The sequence below is a fragment of the Heterocephalus glaber genome, unplaced genomic scaffold (genome assembly GCF_053883595.1).
Source record: "Heterocephalus glaber isolate CG9 unplaced genomic scaffold, H.glaber_assembly_v1.0 deba00000676, whole genome shotgun sequence".
Classification (NCBI taxonomy): domain Eukaryota; kingdom Metazoa; phylum Chordata; class Mammalia; order Rodentia; family Bathyergidae; genus Heterocephalus; species Heterocephalus glaber.
In genome coordinates this window covers 5,768,928-5,783,771 of record NW_028258156.1, presented here as the reverse complement: position 1 = coordinate 5,783,771, position 14,844 = coordinate 5,768,928, and the positions used below count along the sequence as shown (strand labels likewise).

Genomic DNA, 14,844 nt, shown 5'->3' with positions numbered 1-14,844 from the left:
TCAGTTTTAACTGAGCATTTTGTATAAGTTCCTACTTTCTGTTCCCCCCTACCTGGCCTTCATCCTGAGATACAGCCCAAGCCCTTTTTAATTTTAGTGATCCTCTTGCCTCAGCCTCTCAGAGTAAACTGGGATTATAGGTATGTGCCATCATGCTTGGCTTTTTTTTTTCTTTTCCTTTTATCAATTATAATTGTTTTGCTTGTGGTAGTGGGGATTGAACTCAAAGCCTCATGCATGGTAGGCAAGTGCTCTACCGTTGGTCTACTGTCCCTCCCCCCTCCCCTTTTTATAAAATTTTATTTTTTTAAAACAAAATTTATTTTGAGGCAGGGTCTCAATTCAGTTGCCTAGGCTGGACTCAAACGTGAGAGCTTCCTGCTTCTGCTTCCTGAGCAGCTGAGATTACAGAGTGTACATTTTGGAGTTTTTTTTTAAATTTACTCCTGAGTATTTTATTCTTTTTGATGCTGTTGCAAATGGAATTATCTTAATTTTATTTTCAAACTTCATACCATTTCACATTGTAGCATAATTTATAAAACAAAATCCTAAGGAATCCATTCAGATACTACTAGAAGCAATAAACAAGTTCAGCAAGGTTGCAGAATAGAAGATTTACAAAAATTGTGTTTCTACATGCTAGTAATGGAAAGTCCTTAGGATTTTCTAAATATAAGATCACATCATCTATGACTTAAGATAGCTTTTCCACTTTCCAATACAGGTACCTCTTTTTTCCTTGCCTAATTGCCCTGGCTGGAAACTTTAGAACAAATATTGAACTGATGAGAAAAGTATCTACTCTTCACTAATAAATACTATAATGTAGGTTATGAGTTTTACTGTCTATACTAGATCTTGATTTTTGGAATAAGTTTCTATACCAGTAGCTAGAGCATCTTTACTCTTGGTAAAGTTAATAGAACATTCCATTGTATGGTCATACTTCAGTTTTTTTAGTCAACCTACTGTAGATATTTCTTTCCTTTTTTGTGTCTGTGATTCTGATTCTACAAATATCTCAAGTGTAGCTCAGCAGTGTTATTTAGATGCTTTCTGAGAACCTCAATATTTAATTTATCTAAGAATTTGCCAGATGGATAACTAGATCATTTGTAAAAAAAATTCTTAACCCATTAGAGAGTCCATTATAATTTAGTTACACTTTATGTCAGTGTTTTTTCCCAAAGCCCATCTTTTTTGAAAATCATATATGAGAAGCAATTCTGACTCATTTCTACTTTCTGCTCAAATTCTTATTTATTTTTGAATTTTTGTGGGCTTGTCTGATGTAGTGTATTTTAGCTCACTAGAGTAAAGGACACAGTGACTCTTGACCACAGCCAAACTTGTTTCCCATTTACTTTGCTTTTTCAAGAAATACTTAGTGAGCAATGATTGCATACTTACTTAGCTCTGTTCTAAGAAGATTGAAACAAAATATACCCTCCTTGTTTTTAATGGGTAAATGCAGGGTTACACATAATATTACCATTCCTATTAGAAAATATATTTGTCACTTTAGATACAGCCCCAAATTTTTGTTTAAAAAGTTACTTGTTTGCAAGCATGCTTGGATTATGTTTGGGTGAAATATGCAGAAGTTTTCAAATTTTTTCTTCTTTGCAGTTCATTTTTCTAAGGTGCAGTGGTGAATAGGATTCTCAAAACTGGACACACAGAAGGCTAGGTCATATTTGTATCAGGTCCAATAATTCTGCAGTGTCAGTCATAGCGTATTCTTCCTAACCACTTATAACAAAGTAAAACATACTCCCCCCCCCCGCCCCGCCCTTGTTACCAGGGATCAAACACCTGAGCTTGTGCTTGCAAGGCAGGTGTGGTGCCACTGAGCTAAATCCCTGACCCCTAGTAAAAATAAATTTTTATTGAGTTATGCTAGCTTTCTAATAATTCTTTTTCTTAAGTGAAACAAGACCCATTTATTCAAACACTGTGTCTTATCTCCCCCACTGTTAATTTTTTGTTTCCTTTGTTGTTGTTTTTGGTTTTTTTGTTTTTGTTTTTGTTCTTGGTAGCCCTGGGGATTAAACCCCTGCCCTTCTCATTAAGCTACATTCACAGCCCTTTTTACTTATTTATTTATTTGTTTGTTTGGTACCAGGGATTGAACTTGGGACCTTGTGCTTGCCAGGCAGGCGGGCACCACTGAGCTAAATCCCCAAACTACTTATTTTATTTTTGAGCCAAGTCTTGCTAAGTTTCCTGAGCTGGGCTCGAACTTGAAGTCCGCCTCAGCCTCCCAGAGTGCTGGGAATATAGGCGTGTGTCATCATGCCCAGCTGTTCCCTTCGCTTTCTTAGTTTGATTAGTTAAATTCAACTTGGTACTTTTCCTCTTGAAAGCTAGTAAGTAAATTCTGACTTTAAAATGAATTAAGAAGACACAAGGTTTTTCGCAATATTTCAGTTTTTAGGCTGGGGATTTAGCTTAGTGGTTTCACTGCCTGCTGCGCAAGCACAAGGACCCGAGTTCAATCCCTGGTACCAAAAAAAAAAGGACACATGTTCCACCAAAAAAAAAAAATTTCAGTTTTTAAAATGACATATTAGTAATATTTAGTTTCTTGGAAAAAGTAAAATTGATCTTAACACAAATATATTTCAGAAATTGGTTTTCCATGTTAATATTATTATAGTTGTGATTTTACAACAAAAAACTTTTTTCCCTGAGAAATTTTTCTGTGTTCTGTTCGGAGTCTTTATTTCCATAAAACCAATCCCTGAAGTTGATATGAAAACATTTCAGGTATGTTTGGATTATCTTCTAGCATAGTTTTACTCTCCCATTTGACTCCTTCTTTTTCTTACCATTGTCCTTTTCACATTCCCATTTATCTTCACCCAATTTGCAATAGGTGGATGAGGAGAAAAATACAGTGATCAAGTTGCCAGTCATTTCTGTCCCTAAGTCCTGAAATGAACCAAGGTTTACCAGTGTCAAAGTAGAGTTACTGTGTGCTGATTATGTAAACAGGATAATATAAAAAATATGTTGACATAATACCTGGAAGTAATAAGGCAGTCATAATCTGTTTCCTAAAGAAACAGATATTCTGTAGAGCTCTTTTTTGGAGCAAAGGAGTGAACATCAGAAAAGATTTTCTGAACTGTAAGAATATCAAATAACTATGGGTAGACTATGAAAGAACAAAAATAATTTCACAGACCTTCTCTGGAAGAGTCATGCTAAGAAGTAACAAACTAGCAGTCAGTGAAAGTATATCTGACACTTTTAAATGAGAATAATGCATTATATATTGGATTAAATTAACTCCAAGATGATTTTAGAATGATTCTCTGTATAGTGATAGATATGTTTTAGTAGATAAGAGCTCCTCTTGATAATAACTATCCTGTATCTGCCATTAATCAGCAGCATGAACTTGAGCAATCACTTCATCTTTTTGTATCAGTGCCTTAAACATATCTACCTTTCCTGTGTGTGTATGTATATGTGTCTATAGACATGCACATACACAGCGAATGCACAGCAGGTACTCTGGCACCAGAAAAGGAAAACCCTCAATAAATGTTACGGTGCTTCTTTTTTTAGGAAGTTTTCTTCATATATTACCATAAGAATATTGAGTATTGTGAATGCCTGTAATCCCAGTTAACTTGGGAGACTGAGGCACAATTGTGAGTTTGAGGCCAGCCTGAGCAACAGAGCAAGACCCTGTATTTTAAAAAGAAAGAAAAATTATTTTACTTTTGTGAATCACCTAGAAAAAATACATTCAAACAAAAAGATGATCTTTTTAAAATTAGAATGTTGTATTTGGACTCTAAAGGATCCACTCTGTTTGGTGGTAGATATTATATGTAAATTATTACAGAAATCTGTTAAAATTTAGTTAATACTCTTACCACTTGATTTAAAATATAAATGTGAGATTTATCATCATCTATTTTATTTATGAAATCTTAATTGTTGTCCTTTTTCTGTCTTCAAAATCATACAGCAACCATTTATCAGAAAGCAAAGATTACTTAAAAATCGAATCTTTTTAATGTCCATTTTCAGTTTGATTTTAAAACTCTGCTTTATTCTTGTATGAGGGAGAAGATAATTGAATTTACTCACTTGCCGTGACAATGGTTTATAGTATATTTTCTATGGAAAAGATTGTGATATTTCAGGAAGGTTCATTCCTTTAATTAAACCATGAGATCTGTCAGAGTAGGGATCAAGAACCACCTGCTCTAACATGATTTTTATATTGATTTTTTTTCTTTTCTTGCACTGATGGGGATCAAAGCCAGGGGCTTGTGCATGCTAGTCAAGCACTCTACCACTGAGCTATATTCTCTGATCTCCAAAATTGAATAGTAATAGCTTTTGGATTCTGGAATTTCTAAAGTGTTTTTATCATTTTTTTAAATGCTAACATATGTAATTTATGTTAATATATAGTTATGTTACTATTCTTTCCTTTTGTTTTTCTTATGTTTAATCATTTAATAAAACATAAACACTAGCATCTAGAGTTCAAGCCTCAACTATAAAGTCATTAGGAAATCCTTTTGGTAGAAATAGAACGTGGTTTTTAGTAAGCATCTGGGCTGTTCAGTTTTTTTCAGGGATAGTTATAAATGAACTTTTTATGACTTGTAGGATAGAAATAGAAGCCAAACTTTATTATATTGCATGATATATTTGCTATAAACCATATATTTTCTTGGGCTGAAATATTATCTAGTTTAAGTGAATCATACTTCCAAGTAATATCTTTTAAAATTATGAAAAAGAAATAAATGAATAAATAAACATAAATAATTACAATTACTTTAATACACTGTTGTCTTTTTAGGCTCATGAGAGGCTTGAAGATTCAAAACTAGAAGCTGTCAGTGACAATAACTTGGAATTAGTCAATGAAATTCTTGAAGATATCACTCCTCTAATAAATGTGGATGAAAATGTGGCAGAACTTGTTGGTATACTCAAAGAACCTCACTTCCAGGTGACTTTCCTGTTGCTCTTCTGCCCAGGTTCCCTGTTTCACAGTAGTCTCATTTAGTAGTAACATTCCAGTTGAAGGTGATTTTTTTTTTTTTTTAATTACTTGGCTGTGGTTTGTAAGAGTCCTGGTGAAACTTTTAGAGATCGAGTGCCAAACGGCAACCCAAAACCTACTTATCTCAAAGTGCCAACACTGCAATTAAACCTGAATGCTGAGGTTTTAGTTTAGAAAAAACAACTTATACATTAACATCTTTTGTCTTAAAATATAGCCAGGCATAGTTGTGCATGCCTGTAGTGCCAGCACTTGGGAGGTTGAGGCAGGAGAATCGCCATGAGTTCAAGGCCCGCCTGGACTACGTGAGTTCAAGGCCAGCCTGAGCCATATATGTGTGTGTGTGTGTGTGTGTGTGTGTGTGTGTGTGTGTGTGTAGTGAGACTCTGTCTCAAAAATATAAACAGAAAAAAAGAAAATAACATACATGCCATAGGTTCGTTACCACTGGTTTATACGTATGTAACTTCCAACTCAGGTATTTTAATGTCCTGATAAGCCAAAGATATATAAACAGTCATACATAACTGTACATACTGCATATATGTACAGTGTCCATTATAGAAATACATCACCATGGATTTTCCTTTGTGGAATTAAAGAAAACAACAACCTTGATGGACTGTCAGAGCACACAATAGCAACATTTCCTCACTACGAGAATGGATTTCTTTCTTTACTACCACTCGGCTTCCCAGTCCTCCTTGGGCCCAGTAAGGAGTATTCTTTAGCAGTGCTTCTCAAGATTGGGGTGCTGCAATGACTGTGAGACAAAAGAGCTGTCTAAGGGTGGAAACTTACATAACATACTGTGTTTCACAAATACTGGATCAAAATTAGTACAGTTTAGCCATTGGGCTGTGCATGAGTTAGTTTCATAAGGAGTCCATTTCAGAGGAAGGACAGAAAATTTTTTTAACTTATAACAATTAAGATAATATGATATTGGGGAGTGTTAGGGAAATAAATTAATTGAAGAAAATAGAAATCCCAGAAATATAGCCAGCCCTGTATCTCAACCGGTTTTATGAGAGGCAGGTGGCAGAACCACTGAGCTAAATCCCCAGCCCTACTTTCTTTTTTTTTTTTTTTTTTTTTTTGGTACCAGGTATTAGACTCAGGACCTTGAGCTTGCAAGGCAGGCCGGTTTTATGAGAAACTTGCATTTTAATGGGAATGAATTTTCTTTGGTGAGAATTAATACAAAATATTTTTTCCAAACCACACAATTAACCCCAGAGCCACCCTATAAATTTCCCAGAATTATAATCCATAAATATTTTCTAAACAGTGCAGTCCAACCTAAAATGAAGATGATTTCTAACCATCAGGGGTGCAATAAATACACCAGGGCCCTATAAGAATGAATCTCTATTCTGCTTCCCAGTCCTCCTTGGGCCCAATAAGGAATATTCTTTAGCAGTGTTTCTCAAGATTGGGGTGCTGCAATGACTGTGAAACAAAAGAGCTGTCTAAGGGTGGAAACTTACATAACTCCATCAACGTAAGCTGAAACAGTATATGGATTTGTGCCACTCAGCTCTCAAAAGAGATTCAGAATAGGGTGTCAAGACAGTGGAGGGGAGGCATCAGTGACTTTAATCAATGCGGGGACAGGAGAATTGTTTGAATGGGAATGAATATTGCTAGGATAGAAGCATATTATTCCAAAGAGTCACTTCTTTTCCACTACAGATGTTAGCTATGAAAATCAAATGGTAATACCCTTCTGCTTTTTCTCATGCAAATATGTGTCTCCAAAAATGTTAGTGCAAAATGTAATGATTAATGGTGAGGTGTTTCTCACATAATCCAATGTCTTGTGTACAAAAACATGGATACATGTCAGAAACACTTTTTCTTCAGGAGTCAGTTGATTGAGTCCTCATAAGGTATACTACATTATTCAGACTTTATCCAGAGGACAAGTGGAAACCTTAGAGGTAGGGAGTTACTGTTAATGAGTTCCCATCCCAGGTCTGTGTGTGGCATTTGAGTGCCCTGGAAACACTACCCTCCCCCTGTATTATAATGATGACCTATGGAAGAGACTGGCCCATTGTCCAGTCCCACTTTGTGGATTTGTCTGGTTGTTTTCCCTGCTGTGTTGTTATCTCTTCTATTTCCTGTAAAAAGAAGTTCTAGCTAAAAGGTTAATGATTCAAGTTCATTGATTGGGACTAGAATGCATCTTAAGTGATGTGATGCAGCACCGTACTTTAGACTACATCAGAAAATTTAAACTACCCGGTTGCTCTACCACTGTTGATGCAGAGATTGGTCTCTTGATTAAGGGTAATAACAGTCTAGTCTTCTCTTTGAACTTTTTTAGGAAGTCAATCTTTACTAAGAAATAATCTAATTGTTATTATTCTGACATTATTTAGATACTATTACCTATGAATCATTTACCTTTTGATGAACACAAATTAATAATCCTTACCTAACTCAATATTTTTCATTAGAGGTTACAAAATGACATTTTCCCAATTTTCTCGTTCTACATTTATTAGTTAATGTTCGTCTTAAATGTAGAGCTTCTCATCAGCTAGCCTGTCATTTTGTAGTGCATTTCCTACTGAAAAAACAGGGACATGCTTCTCTTTACCAATTTTAATAGTAAAAAGTTGTTTAAATAGTAGGTGTAGTAGTGCACACCATTAATCTCCGCACTCTGAGAAACTGAAGTAGGAGGACTGTCAAATTTATTCCCAGGCTAGACGACTTATTGTCTTGGCAAGACCATGTTTCAAAATAAAAAAAGGGTCTGGGGATATAGCTCAGTGAGAGAAGGCTCTGGGTTCAATCCAGAGTACCAAAAAAAAGAATAGTTGTAATAAATGAATTTTTCAGCCCGTCTGTGTTTTAAATAGAAATGTAGATTTGAGAAATTTTCATTAGTTCATTATTTCATTCTCTACAATTACCCTTGGTTTTTAAACTGTCATGACTTTAGTCAGTTATGGGCAGTTTTAATATATGAATCTGAAGCTCGTGAGAGTTCTAAACCAGAGAAGTAAAATTGGGAGTTATTAACATTTAAGTAAAAAAAAAAAAAAAATTTACGTAGTGGTTCAAGAGGAATAAAAACTACTTCCTCAGAAGAAAATATTAGATAAAAAACCAAGCAGCTCAGGTTGGAGCTTTGAATAACTTTGAAGACTCCTTACATATGGATTTGTGAGTTTCTTTTTATTTGTGAATTTTTCCCCCAGTTTCTTATACATGTTTTCATAGAATTACTAGGAATTGCCAATTAAGCCAGTATTTAGATTCTTTTTGTTTTGAACTTGCTATTTGTTCCTCTCTTACTGTATTTTGATTTTCTAGGGGATTTTTTTAAGTTTATATTGTATTCACTCAAATTTTTTTGTGCATAGCTTTATGATGAGTATGTATAATTACAGTGCAACTTATTCCTTTAGAACAAGGAATGAAAAAAATTAAATATAAAATAAAAACCAAGAAATTCCTAGAAAGCTAGATAAAATCATCTGTGCTGACAGGACATACGTAAATATAGAACTTTAAAAATACATTATGTCCAGGATTATTACTCATTTTTCCTATCAAAAATGTCTTATATAGACTAAAATTTTTATTGGTGATATAAAATTTCCCATCATTGATATAAGGTGCTAATATTTGTTTTCTATTGGGCATCTTAGACATTTTATAGATGTCAAAAGGATATCATATTACTAATTTAGCAATAGAAGGGTAAAAATTGGGGTCCTTGTGTCATTTGTATTTTCATACCTTGTAAATGAGATTAATGATAAATATTGAATGATGGATGACACTGATGGTAGTGAAATTCAGTGACTTCTTTGCCCCAGACTTGGAAACCTAGGTGTCATTTCTAGTGAGCTTGCCACATTTAAAAAGTGTGACTGAATTTTGTCTGTTCATATTTAAAACAACAATATTACTTGATGATAATAAATAAAACTATGTATTTTTATATTTTTAGAAGGATTCTATGATTTGATTCATGTTTGGGAATTTAATAATATGTGCATTGGAATTTTTAGCACTCTGCTGGGATAATGAACTAACAAATTATTTTTAGTAACTTATTTCATCAGTAGCTAATAACCACATGGTGTTTTGACTTCTAGTCACTCTTGGAAGCCCATGATATTGTGGCATCAAAGTGTTATGATTCACCTCCATCAAGCCCAGAAATGAATAATTCTTCTATCAATAATCAGTTATTACCAGTAGATGCCATTCGTATTCTTGGTATTCACAAAAGAGCTGGGGAGCCATTGGTAAGTAGATAAATCAGTGCCTTCTTAAATCTAAAATGTAACATCACTTGTGGTTTAGTCACTAGTCTAATGATTTTTCTTTTTCATACTGTGTTAGTGTGAACACTGTGTTCATGTGTGGTTTATCAGTCTTTTTGACCATATTTAAATACACACTGATGTCCTATTGACTTAATGTATTGTATGAAACAAAAGCAAAATGAAAATTGAAACTGAATTAGAAGCTAGAAGTATGCCAATTGGTAGCCAAAAAAACCCAGGATAATCACTCCATTTATCCCAGTCTTTTGAAAAACTAAATTTAGGTTGCTTACTAATGGTGATAGCAAAACACAGAAGAAAATTATATTAAAACCTGAAGCTGTGGTAAGGCCCTAGAAGTAGTTCAGGTTGCTGTCTCCTGCTAACGCTATATATTTGTGGATCCTAAGAAAAGTAAAAACTAGAAAAACATCCATCAGAATGAACAAATACCTTTGCTTCCTTTTATCCTGTGGAGTATAGACCAAGTACTAGTATGTTTTGTTTTTTAGGGTTAATCTTAGTATGAAAGCCAGTTTTGATGGAGTGGTATATGTTTTCACAGTTGCACATAATTTAATGGAATTGAAATATTAAGATAGGAAAAAACATGGGAAAAGTAAGAACAATCCCTTTACCTAGTTTTAGAGTATTTTAATGTATATCCATAAATATTTATATGTTTCTTCCTAATAAAATAAGTAATAATTCTATTGTTTCCTATAGGGAGTAACATTTAGGGTTGAAAATAATGATCTGGTAATCGCCCGAATCCTTCATGGAGGAATGATAGACCGACAAGGTCTACTTCATGTTGGTGATATCATTAAAGAAGTCAATGGCCATGAGGTTGGAAACAATCCAAAGGAATTACAAGAATTACTGAAAAATATTAGTGGAAGTGTCACTCTAAAAATCTTACCAAGTTATAGAGATACCATTACTCCTCAACAGGTTAGTAATAAAATTTTGGGAAAATTAAAAATACTGCTTTTTTTCTAATCACTCTGTTGGATATAAGCAGAAATTGCTACTGTTTTGCTATAGAGAATTCCAAATGTCTGATTTAATTGTTCTGAACCGATTTCCTTAATCAATTTTATTGGTACATTTTAGGCATAGAATATAATGACATTCATCATTGGAAATTTGCAATATAACATAATCTTTCTTGGTTCTTATTTTTTCCGATTCCCCTACCCTCCCTTCAACCCCTCCATCCCTCCTTATTTACAAAGACTTTGTTTCCATTTTTTCATTTTCTATTAATTCTATTCCCTTCTTTTCTTTCCCCTACCCCTCCCATTTTCCCTTTCCCTTTGCCCTTTTTCTTCCTAGTTCACATTATGTATTTTACCTTTTAGTCCTTATGTACACTTTCAGTTTCTCACAGTAGAGAAACTACGTATTTACGCAAGTGTATCCTATTTATTTCACTTAAGAGTATCACCTCATTGTGCATCCATTTAGCTATAAATGTCTGATTTCTCATTTTTCATGACTGAGTAGTACATATATCACTGTGGTATGATTCTTTTAATTCTTTGGGGAAGGTACTCAGCAGGGGAATACCTGGGTCAAATGGGACTTCAAGTCCTAGTTCTTGAGGTATCTCCATACTGATTTCCACAGTGGTTGCCCCAGTCTACACTCCCACCAGCAGTGGAGCAGGGTTCCTCTTTCCCCACAGCCCTGCCAGCATTTGTTATTGGTTGATTTCATGATAGCAGCCATTCTTTTTGGAGTGAGATGGAATCTCAGCATTGTTTTCATTTGCATCTCTCAAATGACCAGTGATGTTGAACATTTTTTCATGTATTTATTTGCTATTTCTACTTTTTTGTCTGAGAAATGTCTGTTCATTTCAGATGCCCATTTTTGGATTGGGTCTTTAAATGTGGGAGGTCTGATTTTTTTTTTTTTTGAGTTCTTCATAGATTCTTGATAGTACACCTTTGACTGAGGAACAGCAGGTGAAAATGTTTTCCCACATTGTGGGTTGTCTCTTCACACTCCTGGTGGTTTCTCTTGCTGTGCAAAAGCTTTTTAATAAGAAGAGATCCCACTTGTTGCTTGTTTTTGCTAGTTCACAGGCAACTGAGGTTTTGTTCATAAAATCTTTTCCAACACCAATGTCTTCAAGAGTTCTACCTAACCTCTGTACCAGCCCGCTCAGCATTTCTGTTTTAATATTTAGATCTTTAATCCATTTTGATTTTAGTTTAGTGCATAGTGAGAGATATAGGTCTAGTTTTAATCTTTGGCAAGTTGAAACCAAATTTTTCCAACAGCATTTATTAAAGAGGCTGTCTTTCCTCCAGTGAGGGTGTTTGGCACCTTTGTCGAAGATGAAGTGGCTGAGTGTGTCTGGAGTTGTTTCTGCATCTTCTAATCTGTTCCACTGGTCCTCAGATCTGTTTCTTTGCCAGTACCATGCTGTTTTCATCACAGTAGCTTTGTAGTATACTTTCAAGTTGAGAGTTGTGATACCCCCTGCCATATCTCTTGCCTAGAATTGTTTTTGCTATTCTAGGTCTCTTGTTGTTCCAAATGAATTTTGGGGTTGTTTTTTCATGGTCTGTGAAGTGTGCTGCTGGGATTTCAAGTGGGATTGCATTGAATGTATATAGCAGTTTTGGAAGTATGGCCATTTTCACTATGTTGATCCTTCCTACTCAGGAGCAGGGGATGTCTTTCCATTTTCTGATATCGTCTTCAATCTCTCTTTTCAGAATGCCATAGTTTTCAGAGAAGAGGTCTTTGATTTCTTTCATTAGGATGATTCCTAGGTATTTCAGTTTTTTGGATGCTATTGTGAAAGGAATTATTTGCCCTATTTCTCTCTCAGTGAGTCTGTCATTGGTGTAGAGGAAAGCTATTGATTTTTGTGTGTTGAGCTTGTAACCAGCTACTTGACTGAATTTGGTTATTAAGTCTAGAAGACTTTTGGTGGAGTTCTTGGAGTCTTCTAAATAGAGTATCTTGTCATCTGCATATAATGACAATTTGACTTCATTTCCTACCTTTATTCCTTTTATTTCTCTCTCTTATCTAATTGCTGTGGCTAATGTTTCCAAAACTATATTGAACAGGATTGGTGATAGTGTATATCCTTGTCTTGTTCCTGATTTTGGTGTGAAGGATTTCAGTTTTTGATCATTTAGTATGATATTGGCTGTTGGTTTTTCTTTTTTTTCTTTTCTTTTTTTTGGTACCGGGGATCAAACTCGGGTCCTTGTGCTTGCGCAGCAGGTGGCGAAACCACTGAGCTAAATCCCTGGCCCTGGCTGTTAGTTTTTCATAGATGGCTTTTATCAGATTGAGGTAGAGACCGTCTATTCCAATTTTTTGTAGGGTTTTTATCATAAATGCATGTTGGATTTTGTCAAATGCTTTTTCTGTGTCTATTGAGATGATCATATGGTTTTTGTCCTTGACTCTATTGATATAGTGAATTACATTTATCGATTTGTGTATGTTGAACCATCCCTGCATCCCTGGGATGAATCCCACTTGGTCAGGGTGTATGATCTTCTTGATGATCTTCTGCATTCTATTTGCCAGTATCTTATAGAGGATTTTTGCGTCTATTTTCATTAGTGAGATTGGCCTATAGTTCTCTTTTTCGGTTGGGTCTTTCTCTGCTTTGGGGGATCAAGGTGATGCTTGCTTTAGGAATGAATTCAGTAGTATTGCTTCCCTTTCAGTTTCATTGAAGAGGTTAAACAGTAGTGGCAGTAGTTCTTCTCTAAATGTCTTGTAGAATTCAGCAGTCAAGCCATCAGGACCCAGCCTTTTCTTAGTTGGTAAGTTTTTAATTACATTTTCAATTTCATTGATTGATACTGGGTTGTTTAGAATTTTTAAGTCTTCATTCAACTTTGGTAATTCATATGTATCTAGGAATCTGTCCATTCCTTCTGTTTTCCATCTTATTGGCTTATAGGTTCTTGAAGTAGGTATTCATGATCCTCTGGATTTCTCCTGGGTCCATTGTAATTTCATCCTTTTCATTCCCAATTGCATGGATTTGGGCCTTTTCCTTCTTTTTTTTTTGGTGCTGGGTATCAAACTCGGGTTCTGGTGCTTGTGTAGCAGGTGGCGAAACCACTGAGCTAAATCTCCAGCCCTACATTCCTTTTTTTAATAAGGTTGGCTCAGGGTTTGTCAATTTTGTTTATTCTTGCAAAGAACCAACTCTTGGCTTCATTGATTTTTTTTTTTGTATCATTCTCTTAGTCTCCATTGTGTTGATTTCTGCTCTGATCTTTATAATTTCCTCCCTTGTATGAGCTTTGAATTTGTCCTGCTCTTCTTTTTCTAGAAGCTTGAGGTTTGGCATCAGGTTGTTTAATTGAGTTTGCTCTGTTTTCCTAATATGAGTATTCACTGCTTGAATTTCCCTCGTAAGACTGCTTTCATTGTGTCCCATAGATTCCAATATACTGTATTGTCACTGTCATTTGTTCAAGAGTTTGATTGAGTTATAATATTTCATTGCAGTTTTTTTGTCTAGTTGATCTATCTATTTGTGACAGTGGAGTATTGAGGTCCCCAACTACTATTGTATTAGTGCTTATCTGATTTTTCATGTCCATTAGTATTTCTTTTATATAGTTGGGCACACTAATGTTTGGTGCATATATGCTTATAATTGTCATCTCTTCCTCTTGGATTGTTCCCTTTACAAGGATGTAGTGTCCTTCTTTGTCTCTCTTAATTAGTGTGAGTTTGAAAGCCACTTGATCTGCAAAGAGGATAGCTACTCCTTTTTTTCGGGTTCCTGTCACATGGAGTATTGTTTTCCACTTTCTAACTTTCAGTCTATGAGTTCCTTTTTGAATTAAGTGTGTTTCTTGTGTGCAGCATATTGTTGGATCTTGCTTCTTGACCCATTCTGCCAGTCTTTTTCTTTTGATTGGTGAATTGAGACCATTAACATTGATGGTTATAACTGATACATATTGACTTATCATTGTCATGACTTTCTCTTTTTGTTGGATTCTCCCCCTTTGCATTTAATTTCTTGTCTCGCCCAATGGATTTATTCTGCTGGGCTTCCTGAGATTGTGATCCTCATTGTCTTTTCCTAGGATATTGTGTAAAATTCTTTCGAGTGCTGGTTTGGTATTCACGAAGTTCCTAAGGTGCTCTTTGTCATACAAGTATGTTATTTCTCCATCAGTTTTGAAAGATAGTTTTGCAGGGTACATCAATCTGGGTTGGAGGCTGTTTTCCTTTAGGGTTTGAAATATGTCACTCCTAGCTCTTCTTGCCTTGAGGGTTTGTGTTGAGTAGTCTCCTGTGATTCTGATGGGCTTTCCTTTGTGTGTGATTTGTTTCTTTTCTCTGTTTGTACAATTTCTTTCTTCTGTTGGGTTTCTGTAATCTTAACTATTTTATGTCCGTGTGTAGATTTTTTTGATCAAGGCTAGTTGGAGTCCTGTATGCCTTACTTATTTGTATGTCAAGTTCTTTTCCCCTGCTTGGGAAGTGTTCTGCCAT

At 35.1% G+C, this 14,844-nt stretch overlaps 1 protein-coding gene across 6 annotated transcripts in view; it reads left to right on the top strand.

The window, feature by feature from the left end:
• Nucleotides 1-14,844, top strand: part of Pals2 (protein associated with LIN7 2, MAGUK p55 family member) — a 90,977-nt gene that overhangs the window by 35,914 nt on the left and 40,219 nt on the right. For all 6 annotated transcript variants that reach the window (XM_021254107.2, XM_004839542.3, XM_004839541.3 and 3 more), the window contains exons 3-5: nt 4,838-4,990; nt 9,166-9,318; nt 10,066-10,293. In XM_021254107.2, the coding sequence (XP_021109766.1) occupies nt 4,838-4,990; nt 9,166-9,318; nt 10,066-10,293 (534 nt within the window). The remainder of the gene's footprint in view (nt 1-4,837; nt 4,991-9,165; nt 9,319-10,065; nt 10,294-14,844) is intronic.